Source organism: Eutrigla gurnardus (assembly GCF_963514095.1).
Source record: "Eutrigla gurnardus genome assembly, chromosome: 7".
Taxonomy (NCBI): domain Eukaryota; kingdom Metazoa; phylum Chordata; class Actinopteri; order Perciformes; family Triglidae; genus Eutrigla; species Eutrigla gurnardus.
Window position 1 is genome coordinate 5,458,299 of NC_139921.1, and position 15,183 is coordinate 5,473,481.

Sequence of the window (15,183 nt, forward strand, 5' to 3'; positions counted from 1 at the left end):
CATAAAACAATATCTTTAAAAAAAGGCTTGATCTGTTCAAAGATGCTAAAAGTCCACATTATGACATTTAAAGTACCTTCGTAACTCAGCGTAAAAGCACACAACACAAGACATATAACATCCATTCTTTCAGAATATTTATTTTTCCATGTGCAAATATACACCCAATAGAAAATACACGTGTACTTTTCTATCACAAAAGCACCATAATATGCACATACATGTATCAGCTTACACAAAGATCCCTGCACCACAAATACTCCTCTCAATGTGTTTCACATGACAAAGTAGAAAATACAGTACATGTGTGTATTGTATAACGACATTACTGTGAGCTGAAGCAGTGTTAACTGGATGCATAAAAAAGAGTTTGAGTGGATCTTGACATAAAATGAAACTATTTAAAAACATTGCACTGAAAATAGTAAAGAATTGCTCGGATTGCTAACAGAGACTTTGGTCCAACATTTGCCATGTGCCATCCAAAAAGCACCCTAAAGGTCCCGTTGCTTTCTCGCCATAAAACAATTGAACCTTTCTGTTACAATCAAACATAATAACCAATTCATTCTGCAAAATGTAGCTGTTCCAATATCTCAGGTAATCAAAGAAAAGGATTTTAACAAATCGCTGTGATGTAACAATGCCATTGGGCCAATTGGACTTTAGTCTGCATAATAATACTGCAACAACAATGCTCCTGTTGTATAAGAGATTATGTTATGGTTATGGATGGAGGCAAGAACACTGAGCAAGAAATGCTCCTGGAGCAGTGAATACATAACAAGGACGTGGTAACCCTTTTCCACCAAAAACATGAATTATTAAAGGAAATGTTTATCATTTTTTTTCTTTATATAATACATCTTCCCTAACTATCTTACAACCTGGTTCACAGGAGGAAATGTAGCTTTATATGCAGGTTTATAATAGGAAACATTAACAACATTTTTACTGCAACGTGACATTACGGATGTAAGGCATTGGATTGAATCTTCATCGCTGCCCTCAATACAGCTGTCGGCCCTCAATAAGGTTCATTTTGTCTGAAAGTTCATCAAGTGAAGACATTGTCAAGGAAATTAAACATGTAGTCGTAATGGTTACCAGTTCATCGTCTCACAACAGACTCCAACTATAGATTCAGCTTATTCCCATTACACGTAGTAATAAGACAAAACATGTGTAGCAGCAGCCCTTTAGAGGCACAAAGCAGAAGCTTCACTCACATAATCACATTTTTAAAATACAAATCAAAGATAGTTTTAAGCTTCCCAAGCAAAAGGATATGTTTTCTGCTCAGCTCCTGGATGGTTGACTGTACTTTTCTCTGGAACAAAAGCTGGGCTTCACACATGCAGGCATCTTGAGTTATTTCACTTCTCATCTCCTCTGAAAGATTGGGGAAAAAATACGGAGCCTTAATGTGTAGCCTCTTTGTAACACTTAATTTGGCTGCTTTTAAAAGGCAACATGGCCCATCTATATTTATATATTTCAATGTTCAACGTCAGAACACTTTGAAGTTGAGGGAATCAGATAAAAGTTACGTGTTGCTTTAAATGGATATTGATTGAACAATATAGCAAAATCAGGTACAATCATGGTTTGTCTTCTGTGAGTGAGATTAGGAAATTATGTAAAAAAAAAAATTAAATTGAATCACTTCAACTAATTAATCACAACTGTGAGGTGTTAATTTACTGAGGTCAGGCATTACATCTTTAAAGAGAACACATGTTAATAATCGTTTGACCAATACACTCACATATACATAAAATATATATGTGTGCAATCACAAAAGACGACAGGCAAATAAATTACAACCACATTTCTTTGGTCCTTTAATTGGACCAAAACTCTCAACTTCCATTGCAGTCTCTCATCCTTAAACAGCAGCACACTTGTATTTCCTATAAACGGTGCTGTTTATGACTGGATCGGTAGAAGTATTGATCGTTGTTGGACAATGGCAGAGTCAACTGCAGACTTCTCCATAGCTATAGCAAAAAGACAGACATGAAACAATATAATAACTATTAAGATCAATGTTCATGCATTATAACCTTATAAGGCCCCTATCAGCACCATAGGCTTGACCAAGTTCCAGCCTGCAGCAGTGCACTGAAATGAACACGTATGAGCATAGACAACATAGAACAGTCTGCATTCACAAATTGTCAGCAATGTAGTTTGAAGAACAGGGTTATATACTTCTGGGATCAATAAATGTCATTCTATTTCATAGGTACACCCTGAGGTTACAGCTGATAATGCCGTCCCAACTGATGGCATTGTCATGATGTGTAGCACCCATCATCCCCTTTAGGTAAAAAAAAATGTTAGCTGTTAATATTAGCTATGAGCCGCCAGGTGAGCTGTTGCCATGTTGAGAGGCAATAGAAATGCTCCCAATCAAATATTTAAACCTTTAAGCTATTTGACCTTCTAAGATACAAGCTAAATTCCAGAATATCAAAATAGCGTATTCAAAGGTCCAGATTGATCTCTTCAGAATGGAAGAAGTACCACCCTCATGCACCCGGAGCTGTCTGGATTGTCCATGTACCCGGTACTAGCAAGGTGGATGCCGAAACAGAAGTGGCAGAAAGCATGCCGCCATGAGACCAAGGTGTGAGACAGTAGCAAACAGTTTGCTATCTCCTCTATGACTGCACAGTGTCCTTGTCCTTGTTTACAGTCAGCAACTTCCACAAAGGCTACACACATTTCAGTACCACTTTGCTTGCAAGGAAAATTAGTCAAGCCTATAGACCTTTTAAGAGCGCAAAGCGTGGCTGAAATAAGATATTATATAAAATGTATATTGGATAGTGGATTATTGGTAAATCTACACAGATTGCATTTGGAAAAGATCTTACTCTCACCTCTGATCTTCTTGCATAGTTTACGATGGTTTGAGAATAGCTCAAATCAAGCACATGGTCCAACCTGTCTTTGATAAAGCCTCTTCAAGTTTTATAGGGAAAGAGTATGAAAGGAGCTCCTGGTCAGCTGTTGAAGCTCGGTTTCTCATAGGTTCTTTGAGGACGCCATACCATGTCCAGGTGTGCCACACCTTTGAGCTCAACACTAAGTGCAAGACAGCTTACAAGGCAATGATATGAGAGGCTTTGGTGACAAATTAATGTGGCTTCAAAATCTCTGAAAAGGTTTCAATACACAGACCAAAAAAACAAAAACAAGAGCCTTACGTGAGCATGTTCTTTGGTCTGCATTCAACACATATCCCACTCGACACTTGCAGTTGTACGATTCACCGTTGTTGATGCAAATCTGCTGGCAGTCATGTCCTTGAGCACACGCATTTGAACCTGGAAAGAGACAATCCCACGTCTAACGGACTTGGTCTACGTAATTTGAAGGGAAATCAACTCTTAGTTATCATTAACTCAATAATCATGGAATCCTTATATGTATTAGTGTATTCAGCAGCTCTTGTTGAAGAAGTCTTCGAAACATCTTGTGGTACAGCACCGACGTCTAGTTGAAAGGAAGAAGTTTCTTACTTGAGCATGTTTTCTGGTCCATGTTCAACACGTATCCCATTTGACACTTGCAGATGTAAGAGTTCCCACTGTTGATGCAAATGTGTTGGCAGTCATGTCCCCTGGCACAGCGATCCAGACCTGAAACTGAAAGGTTCACATCTCAGTGACATAGACATCGAAAACAATCACTTGGCTTCTTGGTGAGTTTTTGAACACAGTTCCCTTCAATAGATACAGATGCCTCAGCCGTGTGACCAATACATTTCAACATCCATGACCTCTATATCAGGCTTCTTTGTGCTGTGGTGAAGCTCCAAATGTGGTGCTCTGTGAAATACCCAAGATGCTGGATCACACCACAGACAAATATGCATATTAAGATAAATCCGGTACTTACGTGAGCATGTTTTCTGGTCTGGATTCAATATATATCCCACACGACACTTGCAGATATACGAGTCATCGCTGTTGACACAAATCTGCTGGCAATCATGTCCCTGGGTACACGCATCCGATCCTGAAAAGAAACACTTTCACATCTGATGCAGCCCAACACCATCAGTTGAGAAGCTGTTGACTTAAGTAAATTGGTGTGCTCCATTTCCCACAATGCAGCAGTCCGACCTAACTTACAAGAGGTGAGATAAAGACATGGTGAAATTCTAGGGAAATGTATTGCACTGTACCACAGACACAACATCATATCTTTAAGAAAGCTCCAGGTTCTTACGTGAGCATGATTTCTGGTCTGCATTCAACACATATCCCATTTGACACTTGCAGACAAACGAGTCATCAATGCTGACACAAATGTGTTGGCAGTCATGTCCATGGGCACATGCATCTGATTCTGAACCTGAAAAGAAACACTTCCACATCTGATGGGCTCCATTTTCATCAATCAAAAGAGCCCTTAGTAAGTAACAGAACCTACGATGGGTCAATAATAATGGACTCTGAGATACATCATATCTTTAAGAAAGGTCCAGGTTCTTACGTGAGCATGTTTTCTTGTCTGGATTCAAAACATATCCCAATTGACATTCACAGATGTAAGAGTCATCAACGTTTATACAAATGTGCTGGCAATCATGTCCATGGGCACATGGATCAGAACCTGGAAAGAGACATGTCCACATGTGATATGATATCTCATGGTATCATTCAAGCAGGGTTTGGACATCCTACTTATTAAGACACAAATATCCTGGTAGTTATGTCTCTTGGCACGGTAGCCTATCCAATGTTGAAAAGAAACTTGGAACTTCCGTCAAAGAGCACTTGTGAAGCTTTGGACCATCAATCCCTTGCGATTGATTTAAATCGTGGCTGTATCAACCATACCTAAGGTGATCTTACAGAAATATGTGAAATTACCATAACCTCTTGGTGGTAGCTCATAATGTGCTAAAACTATGTGCTGCCACCACAGAAACTATTTCAGTTAAGGGGAAACAAACACTGGTCCTGTGTCTAAACCCATCCTTCCACGTTGACTTCCTCCCTATGTTGACTTCATTAAAACATATTTCTATGGAACCTGGGAATTTTTGTGTCCAAGATCAGACAACGGCTGATCTGTTTCATCAGCTCTTGCTTTCCAAGTGACACTTAAGGGCTGTATTGACAAACACCAATACCCCAGAAGGTATAGTTTTGGGGGAACATGACATGTTCCTTTCAGACACATGCAATAGGTCGAATTCGTTATTTTTAATTCACCGTTGGTACATCCATCCAAACATGAAAAGAGACCTGTAACTGAGCATGACTTTGCTCGTTTTGGAGCTTCTAATGGGCCACCGTGGCTCTTACAATCTATGTTAATCAGGGCTATGTTCATCAGCCCCAGACTCTAACTACCACTACCAACCATCATGATCTATTTACAACAATCTATATGAGCTGATATGCATTGTATCCACAACAAAGTGCAGATAAATAGTCCAGCTAAAAAATGGGTGGTTGTTTGATGCAAACACCAATCCCATATGGATGTTTAATCCTTCAGACAATGGCTTCTGCAGTATTCAGTCATGCACCTAAAATAATGGATTTTAAAAGAACCCTGAGACAGACAGCACCACAAAATGCACATCAAATGTATAGATCAAATTCAAGTTCTTACGTGAGCATGTTTTCTGATCTGCATTCAATAAATATCCGTCGTGACATGTGCAAAGGTGAGAATCACCATTTTTGAGACAAACATGCTGGCATTCATGTCCTTGGGCGCATGTATCCCAACCTGAAAAGAGACACTTCCACAGCTAAATCTATGGCCTGTTGTGGAGCTTAAAACGGGTCAACAATGTTCTGCTCGTATGCAATCAACACATTCCACTCAACCATTGCATTTCCAACATTTAAGCGATGAGTTAGTACTCCACATATCTGTCTGCATCATCCTCGGTACCTCAACTTGCTGCTCATTTGAAATACATTATTATAATTAAAGTTACAGTTGGCAATATTGTATTTGTTGAAAACAGACAGCAATCAATGCACCCTTTGCCCATCACAGGTGTCTTCCGTAAGCTGCTAGCTAGACAGCTGTGAGTACTAACAATAGCCATGCTCATTGCTTATATTCATAATGATGAGTAGTATCAACAGCAATTGAATTGCTATTGCAGTATTTCATAAAGTACATCTAATAATGGAATTAAGGGGGACACCTGACACTGTACAGGAACACGCAGGTCAAAGACAGTAGGCCTATGCAATTAAAATGCAGGTTCTTACGTGAGCATGTTTTCTGGTCTGTGTTCAACACATATCCCTCTCGACACATGCAAGAGTAAGAAGTGCCATTTTCCACACAAATTTGTTGGCATTCATGTCCCTGGATACATGGATCCGAACCTGAAAAGAGACACTTCCACAGCTACCATCCAAAGCAAACTTATGATTGGCCAAAATTAATTTAGAAAGAATTATGAAGGCCATGGCCAAATGCTCCATACCTCCTTCCATCTTAGTCAAGTATATGCAATAATAACAAAAACGATGTATTCATGCACAGACAATGCACAAGGACATGCATGTCAAGACAAAAAGTCCAAGTTCTTACGTGAGCATGTTTTCTGGTCTGCATTCAACACATATCCCACTTGACATTTGCAGATGTACGAGTCATCATTGCTGATGCAGATATGTTGGCAATCATGTCCCTGCACACATGTATTTGAACCTGAAAAGAGACACTCACACATGTTACTGACTTGTAGCTGATTAATTGAATTACAGCAACCAGAAAAGACTTCGTCTGTTGCAGAGCTTTTTAAAGCGGCACCAACAAATTTACAGTTTAAACCTGTTTTAACTGTAGGTCCATCATCAGTCTCCCAACTTCTCTCTAATTCAAAATAAATTTAAATTGAACTTCCAAATCATTTAGAACAACCTACAAGAGCTGATGTACAGTATATGTGTGCACAGCACAGTGCTTGCTTTCACCTACTGTTATGCCCAAATTAAACTTTTGAGCGGCAAACAATGATTCTTCAAGAATCCTGACATGCATATCAAATATACAGGTAAAATTCAGGTTCTCACGTGAACATGTTTTCGTGTCTGCATTCAACACATATCCCTCAAGACACTCGCAAAGGTAGGAACCACCATTTGTGACACAACTATGCTGGCAGTCATGTCCCTGCTCACATGCATCCAAACCTGAAAAGAGACACTTACACAGCTAACACATAGACCATCAGAATAGGCCGGCATTAAAAAATGCTTTGAAAATACAGTCTCTCTGCAACAAACAGAAGCACATGGTTAATTATTAGAAATAACAATGATTGAGACAACAAAACGAATTGGTTTGGTTTAAGAAACAATCATGGTTCAAATAGACCCAGAAACTCTATACAGGGAGAGGGTGTATTTTTGTAGCAATGGGCCTTTGAGCAATGGGCAACTGGGCTTTTGGTTCAATGGAACATTTTTGGGGGTTTTACAACAATGGCATGGCACCCTAAACATATGATAAAGTCCTTACGTGTGCACGTTTTTTGGTCAGCATTTAACATATATCCCACTTGACACTTGCAGATGTATGAGTCATCATTGTTTTCACAAATGTGCTGGCAATCATTTCCATGGGCACATGGATCAGAGCCTGAAAAGAGACAGGACCACATAACTATCTGACAAATCATGACATCAGTCAAGGAGAGCCTGGACTGAGCCTCAGTCTGGCTGCATGCATGAGTTATTACAGCTGAGCTACTAAGACTAAGCACAAACTAATATTACTCTCAAGAGGCATGAAGAACGTCCTGACATCGACATTGCAATGTGCCCATTTCAAGCAGCAAGACCTGGTAGTTTCTGTATGTAATCAAGCTCTAAAGTAATGATTTGTCACAAGCCAGAAACTCTTCTCTGAGACATGCATGTAAAATCTCATAAGGTATCTTTTCTGCTCCGTTTTTACAAACCATCTGACACTTGCAGATATACACTCTAAATCATCTAAAAGGACAAACGAGCTTACGTGAGCATGTTTTCTGGTCAGCGTTCAACACATATCCCAAAGGACACTTGCAGATATAAGAATCGTCAGTGTTAACACAAATATGTTGACAGTCGTTTGCCTGGTCACATGTAGTTGAACCTGAAAACAGACACTCCAGACGTAACATGCGCATTGAATGACATTAGTCATGCAAATCACAGCTTTCAATTTAAGGGGTCGCTACAGAACATTTGGAGTATTAATACAGCAGCAAACAACTACTTACTATGTAAAGATATCTTGGAATAACGTCTACCTGAGCAGAGAATTAAGTCGCTCTCCCTCTGTTTGTATTTGTTATCTGAGCTTCCTGTGCTTTATTTACGTAGCCCAGCTACATGTCCCGCTGGCTAGCTAATAGCCGCTGTTATACACTGCTTTCATATGGCGTTTACAGCTGATAACACTTTCGACTGTCCCGCATCATCGGGGAAGTCTAGTTCCCCACAGTTACCCGCCAGGTAACCACTCTGTCAGCAATGTTAGAACTGTTAGCTGCTAGCCACCAGCTTAGCCATCGTCATGCTGAGAGCTGTGTGGAGGCAGGCATGAGCTCCTTTATGAGCCATCAATTCGCTGTCCACCAATGCAAGTTTCCTATCATATACATTCAAGATATACTGCCTCACACTTGAAACAGTCCAAAAAAGTGCCTGAGCAGCTCCATCAAGAAAGATGACTCGATCTGTGCCAAGAAACAAACACAATCAAGTCTACCTGGAAGGTCCAGGCGCTCAAATGAGCATGTTTTCTGGTCTGCATTCAAAACATATTTGACATTTGCATCTGTACGTTTCATCAGTGCTGACACAGATATGTTGGCAGTCATGTCCCTGGGAACATGAATCCAAACCCGAAAAGAAAAACAAACTCCCACATTTGACATGAAGTCCATGTTGTGGGACTTCATAATATGGGCCATCTACTGTTCAGTGGAGCAAAGTGGTGCCCGCCGTACAAAGAGCCTCGCCAGCTCTTATGTTTAGTATATGGATGATGCATAGAAACATTCAGTCAAGCAAAACACAGGAAGTGGCCAAAAAACAAAACAAATGATTACAAATATTTAGGTTCTTACGTGAGCAGGTTTTCTCGTCTGCATTCAAAACATATCCCATTCGACATTTGCAGACATACGAGTCGTCACTGCTGACACAGATATGTTGGCAGTCATGTCCTTGGGCACATGCATCTGAACCTGAAAAGAAACACTTCCACAGTTAACCAACAAAGTCTAACTCAGTCAGTTCTATTTCACACATGTATCACATTTTAGATCGGCTCCAACTATTACTACATAGACCTCTGTCCTCATAACAACACAATCAAGTCTGTATATCAGATAGCAGGTGGCCTGGAACGGAAGTTTAGAAAGTTTGACTTCCCAGCCAGACAACTGCATCCAGCTTAAAGGGGAGGTATCACAAAAAAGCCAACTTTTCAGTGTTTGTGCATACATCGGGGTATTTGGAGTGCCTGCCAATCAAAACAACAACAATTGAATGCCCTTCCTATGCCACATCTAAACTCTTTAGAATATCAGCCACAGCTTGAGAACTACCTTTGCAAAGGTGCAGCATATTTTTCTCTGAAGCCAATCAGAGCAGACTTGGCTTTTTGGAGCAGGGGGGCTTAAATAGACTAGAATAGAATACAGGTATATTCAGACTGACAGTATGATACATATGAAGTGCTTTTGACATTAAAGCATGTAAACATATTCTAGTAGAAAACCCAACATACAAGTATGAACGTGGAAATGAGCATGAAATGACTCCTTTAATTTGGATAAAAAAGTGCATTACTGATCGTTGGCAGTTGGTGGCATTAAACACGATTCCTGAAGCCAGTGAGTTGCAGAGAGGATATACATGTCCTCTTTTAAGTGGCCATCATTTACTTCTAGAATGTGTGCCTCTCATCAGCCCAGGCCTTCATAATTGTCCTGCTCACATCATTTGTGCTGAATAGTGTCTGCTGTAATCTATTTGGGGCAACCCAAAACATTAGTAACAAGAGATGGTATGCAGTGTGTTTGCAGCACAACGTGTCGAACTAACCGAGGTCCAAAAGCAGCTTTGAAGCGTATGAACTGAGAATTCCAAGGCTCTTTCAAAAGTTAGAAAATTCAACTTGGAATAAAGATTTCCCAATCATTCCCAAATCAATGTTAAAGCAAGAATCACTGAAAAAAGAACTTAGAGTAACCTTTTTCGGCAGTAGATTTAAGATAGTAAAAGCACAATGAGATTTTGTGACACATTAAGACAAAAATGAAGATTCTTACGTGAGCATGTTCTCTTGTCCAGGTTCAAAACATAGCCGTTGCGACACTTGCAGTCGTAGGAGTAGCCGTTGTTGACACAAATGTGCTGGCAATTGTGTCCCTGAGCACATGCATCCAAACCTGAAAAGAGACGCTCCCATGTCTGATTGGCTTACGCCTAATGAGGCCAATCAAATTGTGTTACATTTCTGTTAGTAGGTTGTGAGTGCAGTTGTCTAATTCTATATAGCCACATGCAGATGAGTTAGCCTGATCTCTGTGCTTCAGCTATAGTGATGTTATAGTCAATTCATTTAGTTCTTGTAAAATCCTGAGATTTGTGAAGGAAGAAAGACTAATTTCCTGCTTTCAGATGTTACGCTGGCTTTTGCATTGAAGACTAACTATCCTTCTTAATTGTTCAACAAAATATTCCATACAAACACAATGTCCACTAAAGGCGACACTCTGCCGTAATTGTTGCATGTCTTTGGTAGTGATGTCACTGTTGTGGATGGACAGACGTTGGTCGCAGTGAAACACAGAGGTTGGCTAAGAGATTTTAACATTACAATATAAAATCATTCCATTAGCTTTTTGTCGAGGGAAGCAGTGCGATGCTAACTTCCAGGGATGGCCTCTAAAAATGCAGCGCTCCTTTCGGACCTCGATAAATAACTGTGATGTTTCGAGGGGTCCTGTTGATGTGTCGTGGATGGCTTAGTGATATTCAAATGTAACTGGAAATTATGCTTTGTTTGAATTACTTTTTTTTTTATTCAAGTGAATTATTGGGCAAATTTAGATATAAAAATAACCAGCTTTGTGTTGGATTAATATCATTGATTCAATCTAACCAAGTGGCTAACTGGACTCCGGCCCACTGGTGGATTCTCAGTGGTTGAGAATAGCTGTACTATATTTAATAGAAATATTACTCTTAGCAGATAATATATCAACACATCATTAGTCGACGCCAGAATTTAGTGATAACTTGTGGTTTTTAAATATTGTTCATTCTTTGTACATAATAAACAAATGAAATAACTTCTGAAGGAGCTAGGTGTTTAGCCATATGTCCAGTAGTTGTGCTAAGCTAAGTTAACAGTCAGCTTCATATTTGACAGTGGTATCTTTCTTCTCATCTAACTCTGCAAGAAAGCAAATACGTGTATTTCCCAAAATGTCAAACTATTTGTTAAAACAGGTCTATTGTCTTTAAAAGCATATTTAAAGATAACAAATTTCCTAAAATGTAAAATTTGGCGCTCAAATCATTTTTGGTCAAATGTTGCACAAACTACTTTGGTTTTTGCCGTGCAGGATGAGTGGTCGTTAATGTTCTGGCACTGATTGCAAAAGCCCAAATTGTGGACCTGGGAAGCTTAGCACGCCTTCAGGTAATGGAGTTATGAAGCACGAGAGCAGCATTGGGCTTCATGTGAAACGTACAGGCAGCATCATATCAGGTTTCAACCATTTTAAAGTGTTCAGGGTTGTAGACGTTGATAGAGTGGTCCTTTAAGACGGTTGGTTCATGACTTACAGGACATGTTGTCATGGCAACAATTAGTGAAAAGCTTTTTGTAGGTAATCCAAACAGAACAAGCGGCAGTAAATGGCTGGTTACCTTTAAGACTAAAGAAGAGGACCAGGGACTTTAGAATGGAGAGCCGCTCTATGGTGCTGCCCATATGATCACAGGTGAAAGTTAAAGGACCGATCTGACATACCTTTCCGGTCATTTTCATTATTTATTCCATTAACGTCTACTCCGTAATCATCAATATCCGCACTCCCGTTATCATCATCATCCTTACCACACAAGGTTTCCCTAAATTTGGAAGCAAGCTTCTCAATGACACCATAGGTCTCCACGTAGAAGACGTGGTCTTCGTGTGGTTGGCTGGCCATGAGGCGGAGGGACGCCATATCAGCTCTGTCCACTCCCACCGCGTAGATCTCGATCCCAGACGCCCGAGCTACGGCTGATACATCCTCCACCTTGTCCTGGGGCCTCCCGTCCGTCACGATGATGGCTACTTTGGCAATGTTCATGGAGCTAGCTCGGGCCCCCGCCTCCGCCGTGAAAGCCTTCTCCATGGCGGTCTTGATGGCCATGCCCGTCATGGTGCCCGATGCCAGGGGCTCGACGCGGCCCAGGGCCTGCTTCAGGGCGGACTTGGTGAAAAAGGTCTTCAGCAGAAACTCAATCTGCACCGTGCTGGCATAATTGACGAGGCCGACTCGCGTGGCGTCTGAGCCGATCTCCAAGTTGTCCACCATGTCTTGCAGGAACTCCTTGGCCTTTTCAAACTCCGCAGGGCGAACGCTTCGGGAGCTGTCTATGATGAAGACCAGGTCTATAAGGCGATTTCTGCAGTTAGATCTTGTTGCTGTAAAGAAAAAAGAAAGTTGTTTTGAATGGATGGAGTCTGTTTTCCAATGTATTTGAATTGAAGAGACATTCCTACACATCCCTGTGCCACGTACTGTAAACTAAACAAAAGCACACAGATATAGTCTGACTGGTTGGCTGATTCACTTGTTGATATTTATATGCTAACAGTGCTCATAATATTTGAGGGCTACACATTTAGGAGAACAGAGATACATACTAGAATATCATAACAGACAACATCTCACTTTTAGATACTGTATTCCATCCAAAAACAAATAAGTCAATGCTCACTCAAGTCATTATGAATCTCTTTAAGACCCCTGAATCCCAAAATGTTGTGTGGGAGACAGAAATTATGTTTTTTTAAGATATTTAGCCAAAATGTCTTGGGGATGTCTGTTTAAGCTTATGATGAATAGAAGCTGATGGGAATTCACGATCAAATCACATGGCAGTCATTAAAACTACTAGGAGGATCTTCCATTGTTGTGCTGATTTAAGTCCCTGTGGACTAGAGAGGTAGTGAACACTGACAGTCTGCCCCGCTCAGTCCTGGTTCTCCTGCGCCTCCCTAGCCTCCAGCAGGCCCAGCGATACGGCCTGCAGCCTTGCTCTTGGCCGGAGGAGGAGCAGCTGCTGACGTGTGCCAGAGCTCCCCACCTCCCTCCCCACCCCCCACCTCCCACCGGCGCTCTGACTGCAGGTCGAAGGTGGCAGTGAAGCCGGATTTGGGTTTGTCCGTGTCGGCTGAAGGGCTTTCTGGTGAGCCTGCGTGCTGTGAATCGTTTCTTCTGATTTTGCAGGGAAACATACCTGATGACGGGCTTTAAGAATAACTATGGTGTGTACTCTACTATGATGGTCTTGCTTGCTTATATAGGTTATATATTACAGACTGTTTCATATACAATTAAAAGTTATCTGTAGTAACTTTAAATAATTCCCTAACATCTAGGCTAAATAAATAACACTGTAATGTAACTGCAGTAATCAAACGTTGGCCTATAGATAGCTGTCCTCTAGACTGTATCAGAAAGATATTCATGTTTATTTTCATCTTAGCAACTTTATGAGGGAGATATCTTGGAGGCATGTAAAGTGACCCTTTAGAATGTAACATAAAAGACTGTCCACTGGGACATCTGTCCACTGGGAGTTGGGGATGTGGGCTCAGGTTTACCTGTGTCGGCTCTGACGGGTGCAGGAGACTCCCTGGAGACCTGAGCAGGCTGCCAGGATGCAGCCGGGGCAGCGTTGTGTTGCAGCTGTGGGGTTTGGTGATGGGAGGGCTGGTAGCGAGAAAACCTGGAATTAGTGCCACCAGCTTTGCAAGAAAAGGCAGAGAGGGAGGCATAAGAGCAGGAGTTAGTTTGGTTGAACTCAGGTAACATGGTGGGCTCGCGTCCCTATTAATAACTTATAACCTTTCAACGTGAGAATCACAGAAGGGTTAAAGAGGATGCACTTCATGATTTCTGGGCTGTTACATTTACAATATTCTGCCATATTTGCTACATTGATATCTTAATAATGACAGTGGAGAATAACAAAGTTCTTCACTTGGCCCAGTTTTGTGCCTCATATGTATTAACATTATATTTGAAACCTTGAAGCTGTTTCAGTCGATTCTGTGCCCCCTTTGTACAACATAACTCAAATATTTCCTTCTCAAAAACACAAGCCAATTCAATCATTTGAGATGTTTATCACCAATTCTTATTTGTTTATTTTCTATTTATTATTATTTCCTTTATTTGTTAATTGAAATATGACTGATTGTACCGACCTATAAATAATAATAATAATAATAATAATAATAATAATAATAATAATAATAATAATAATAATAATAATAATAAATAAATAAATAAACATATGAACCTTAAAGTGTTGTTCAAAGACAGGAATGACATCAGGGTCATAAACTGAGTCTTCACTGCGCGCGCACAATCACACAGGTATTATTAGTCTATAATATAATGCATTTAAAATAATAATTATAGTAGGCTACTGTAGCAATAATAATAGGTATATTTCGGGTGTATTAAGTTTTGACAGATTTGAGAAGCGCGGGTAAAATAAAATCAAATAAAAATAAAAACAGAATAAAATAAAATAAAATGGGACACGTACCAGCAGCGATCACACCTCCGCCGTCAGCTCTCCGGCCCTCCAGGTGGACGCGGGCACCTGCTCGGCCGTCCTGCCGCCGCGGCTGGAAGCCCCGGCCGGTGGAAACCTCCAGCCGGACCTCTTGGAAGCGTTCAGTACTCGATAGTTCATCAGAGGCTTGCTCGGAAGATGTGATGTCTTCAAACCGCGGGTGGACGCGTGGAGAGGCTCGCGAGGAGGCTCGCGCGATCGAAGGACTAATTGCGTGGATCTGCCGGTCGCGAGACCCCAACTGTGCGGAAGTTCCCAGAGTCCCGGATGCCAGGACCCCAACCAAACCGAGCAGTCCCCACAGTAATGAGGTCAT

At 40.9% G+C, this 15,183-nt stretch overlaps 1 protein-coding gene across 1 annotated transcript; it reads right to left on the reverse strand.

Moving 5' to 3' along the window:
- Window positions 1-151: 151 nt before the first annotated feature.
- On the reverse strand, window positions 152-15,183 carry LOC311015820 (uncharacterized protein; the record flags this gene model as incomplete). Its single annotated transcript, XM_084013262.1, has 18 exons — window positions 152-1,061; window positions 1,291-1,392; window positions 3,216-3,335; window positions 3,531-3,656; window positions 3,910-4,029; window positions 4,243-4,368; window positions 4,510-4,629; window positions 5,641-5,760; window positions 6,258-6,377; window positions 6,586-6,705; window positions 7,071-7,190; window positions 7,519-7,638; window positions 8,017-8,136; window positions 9,116-9,235; window positions 10,325-10,444; window positions 12,037-12,699; window positions 13,885-14,028; window positions 14,838-15,183. 18 exons carry the CDS (start codon window positions 15,181-15,183, stop codon window positions 1,009-1,011), a joined length of 2,880 nt encoding a protein of 959 aa, XP_083869388.1. The 3' UTR covers window positions 152-1,008.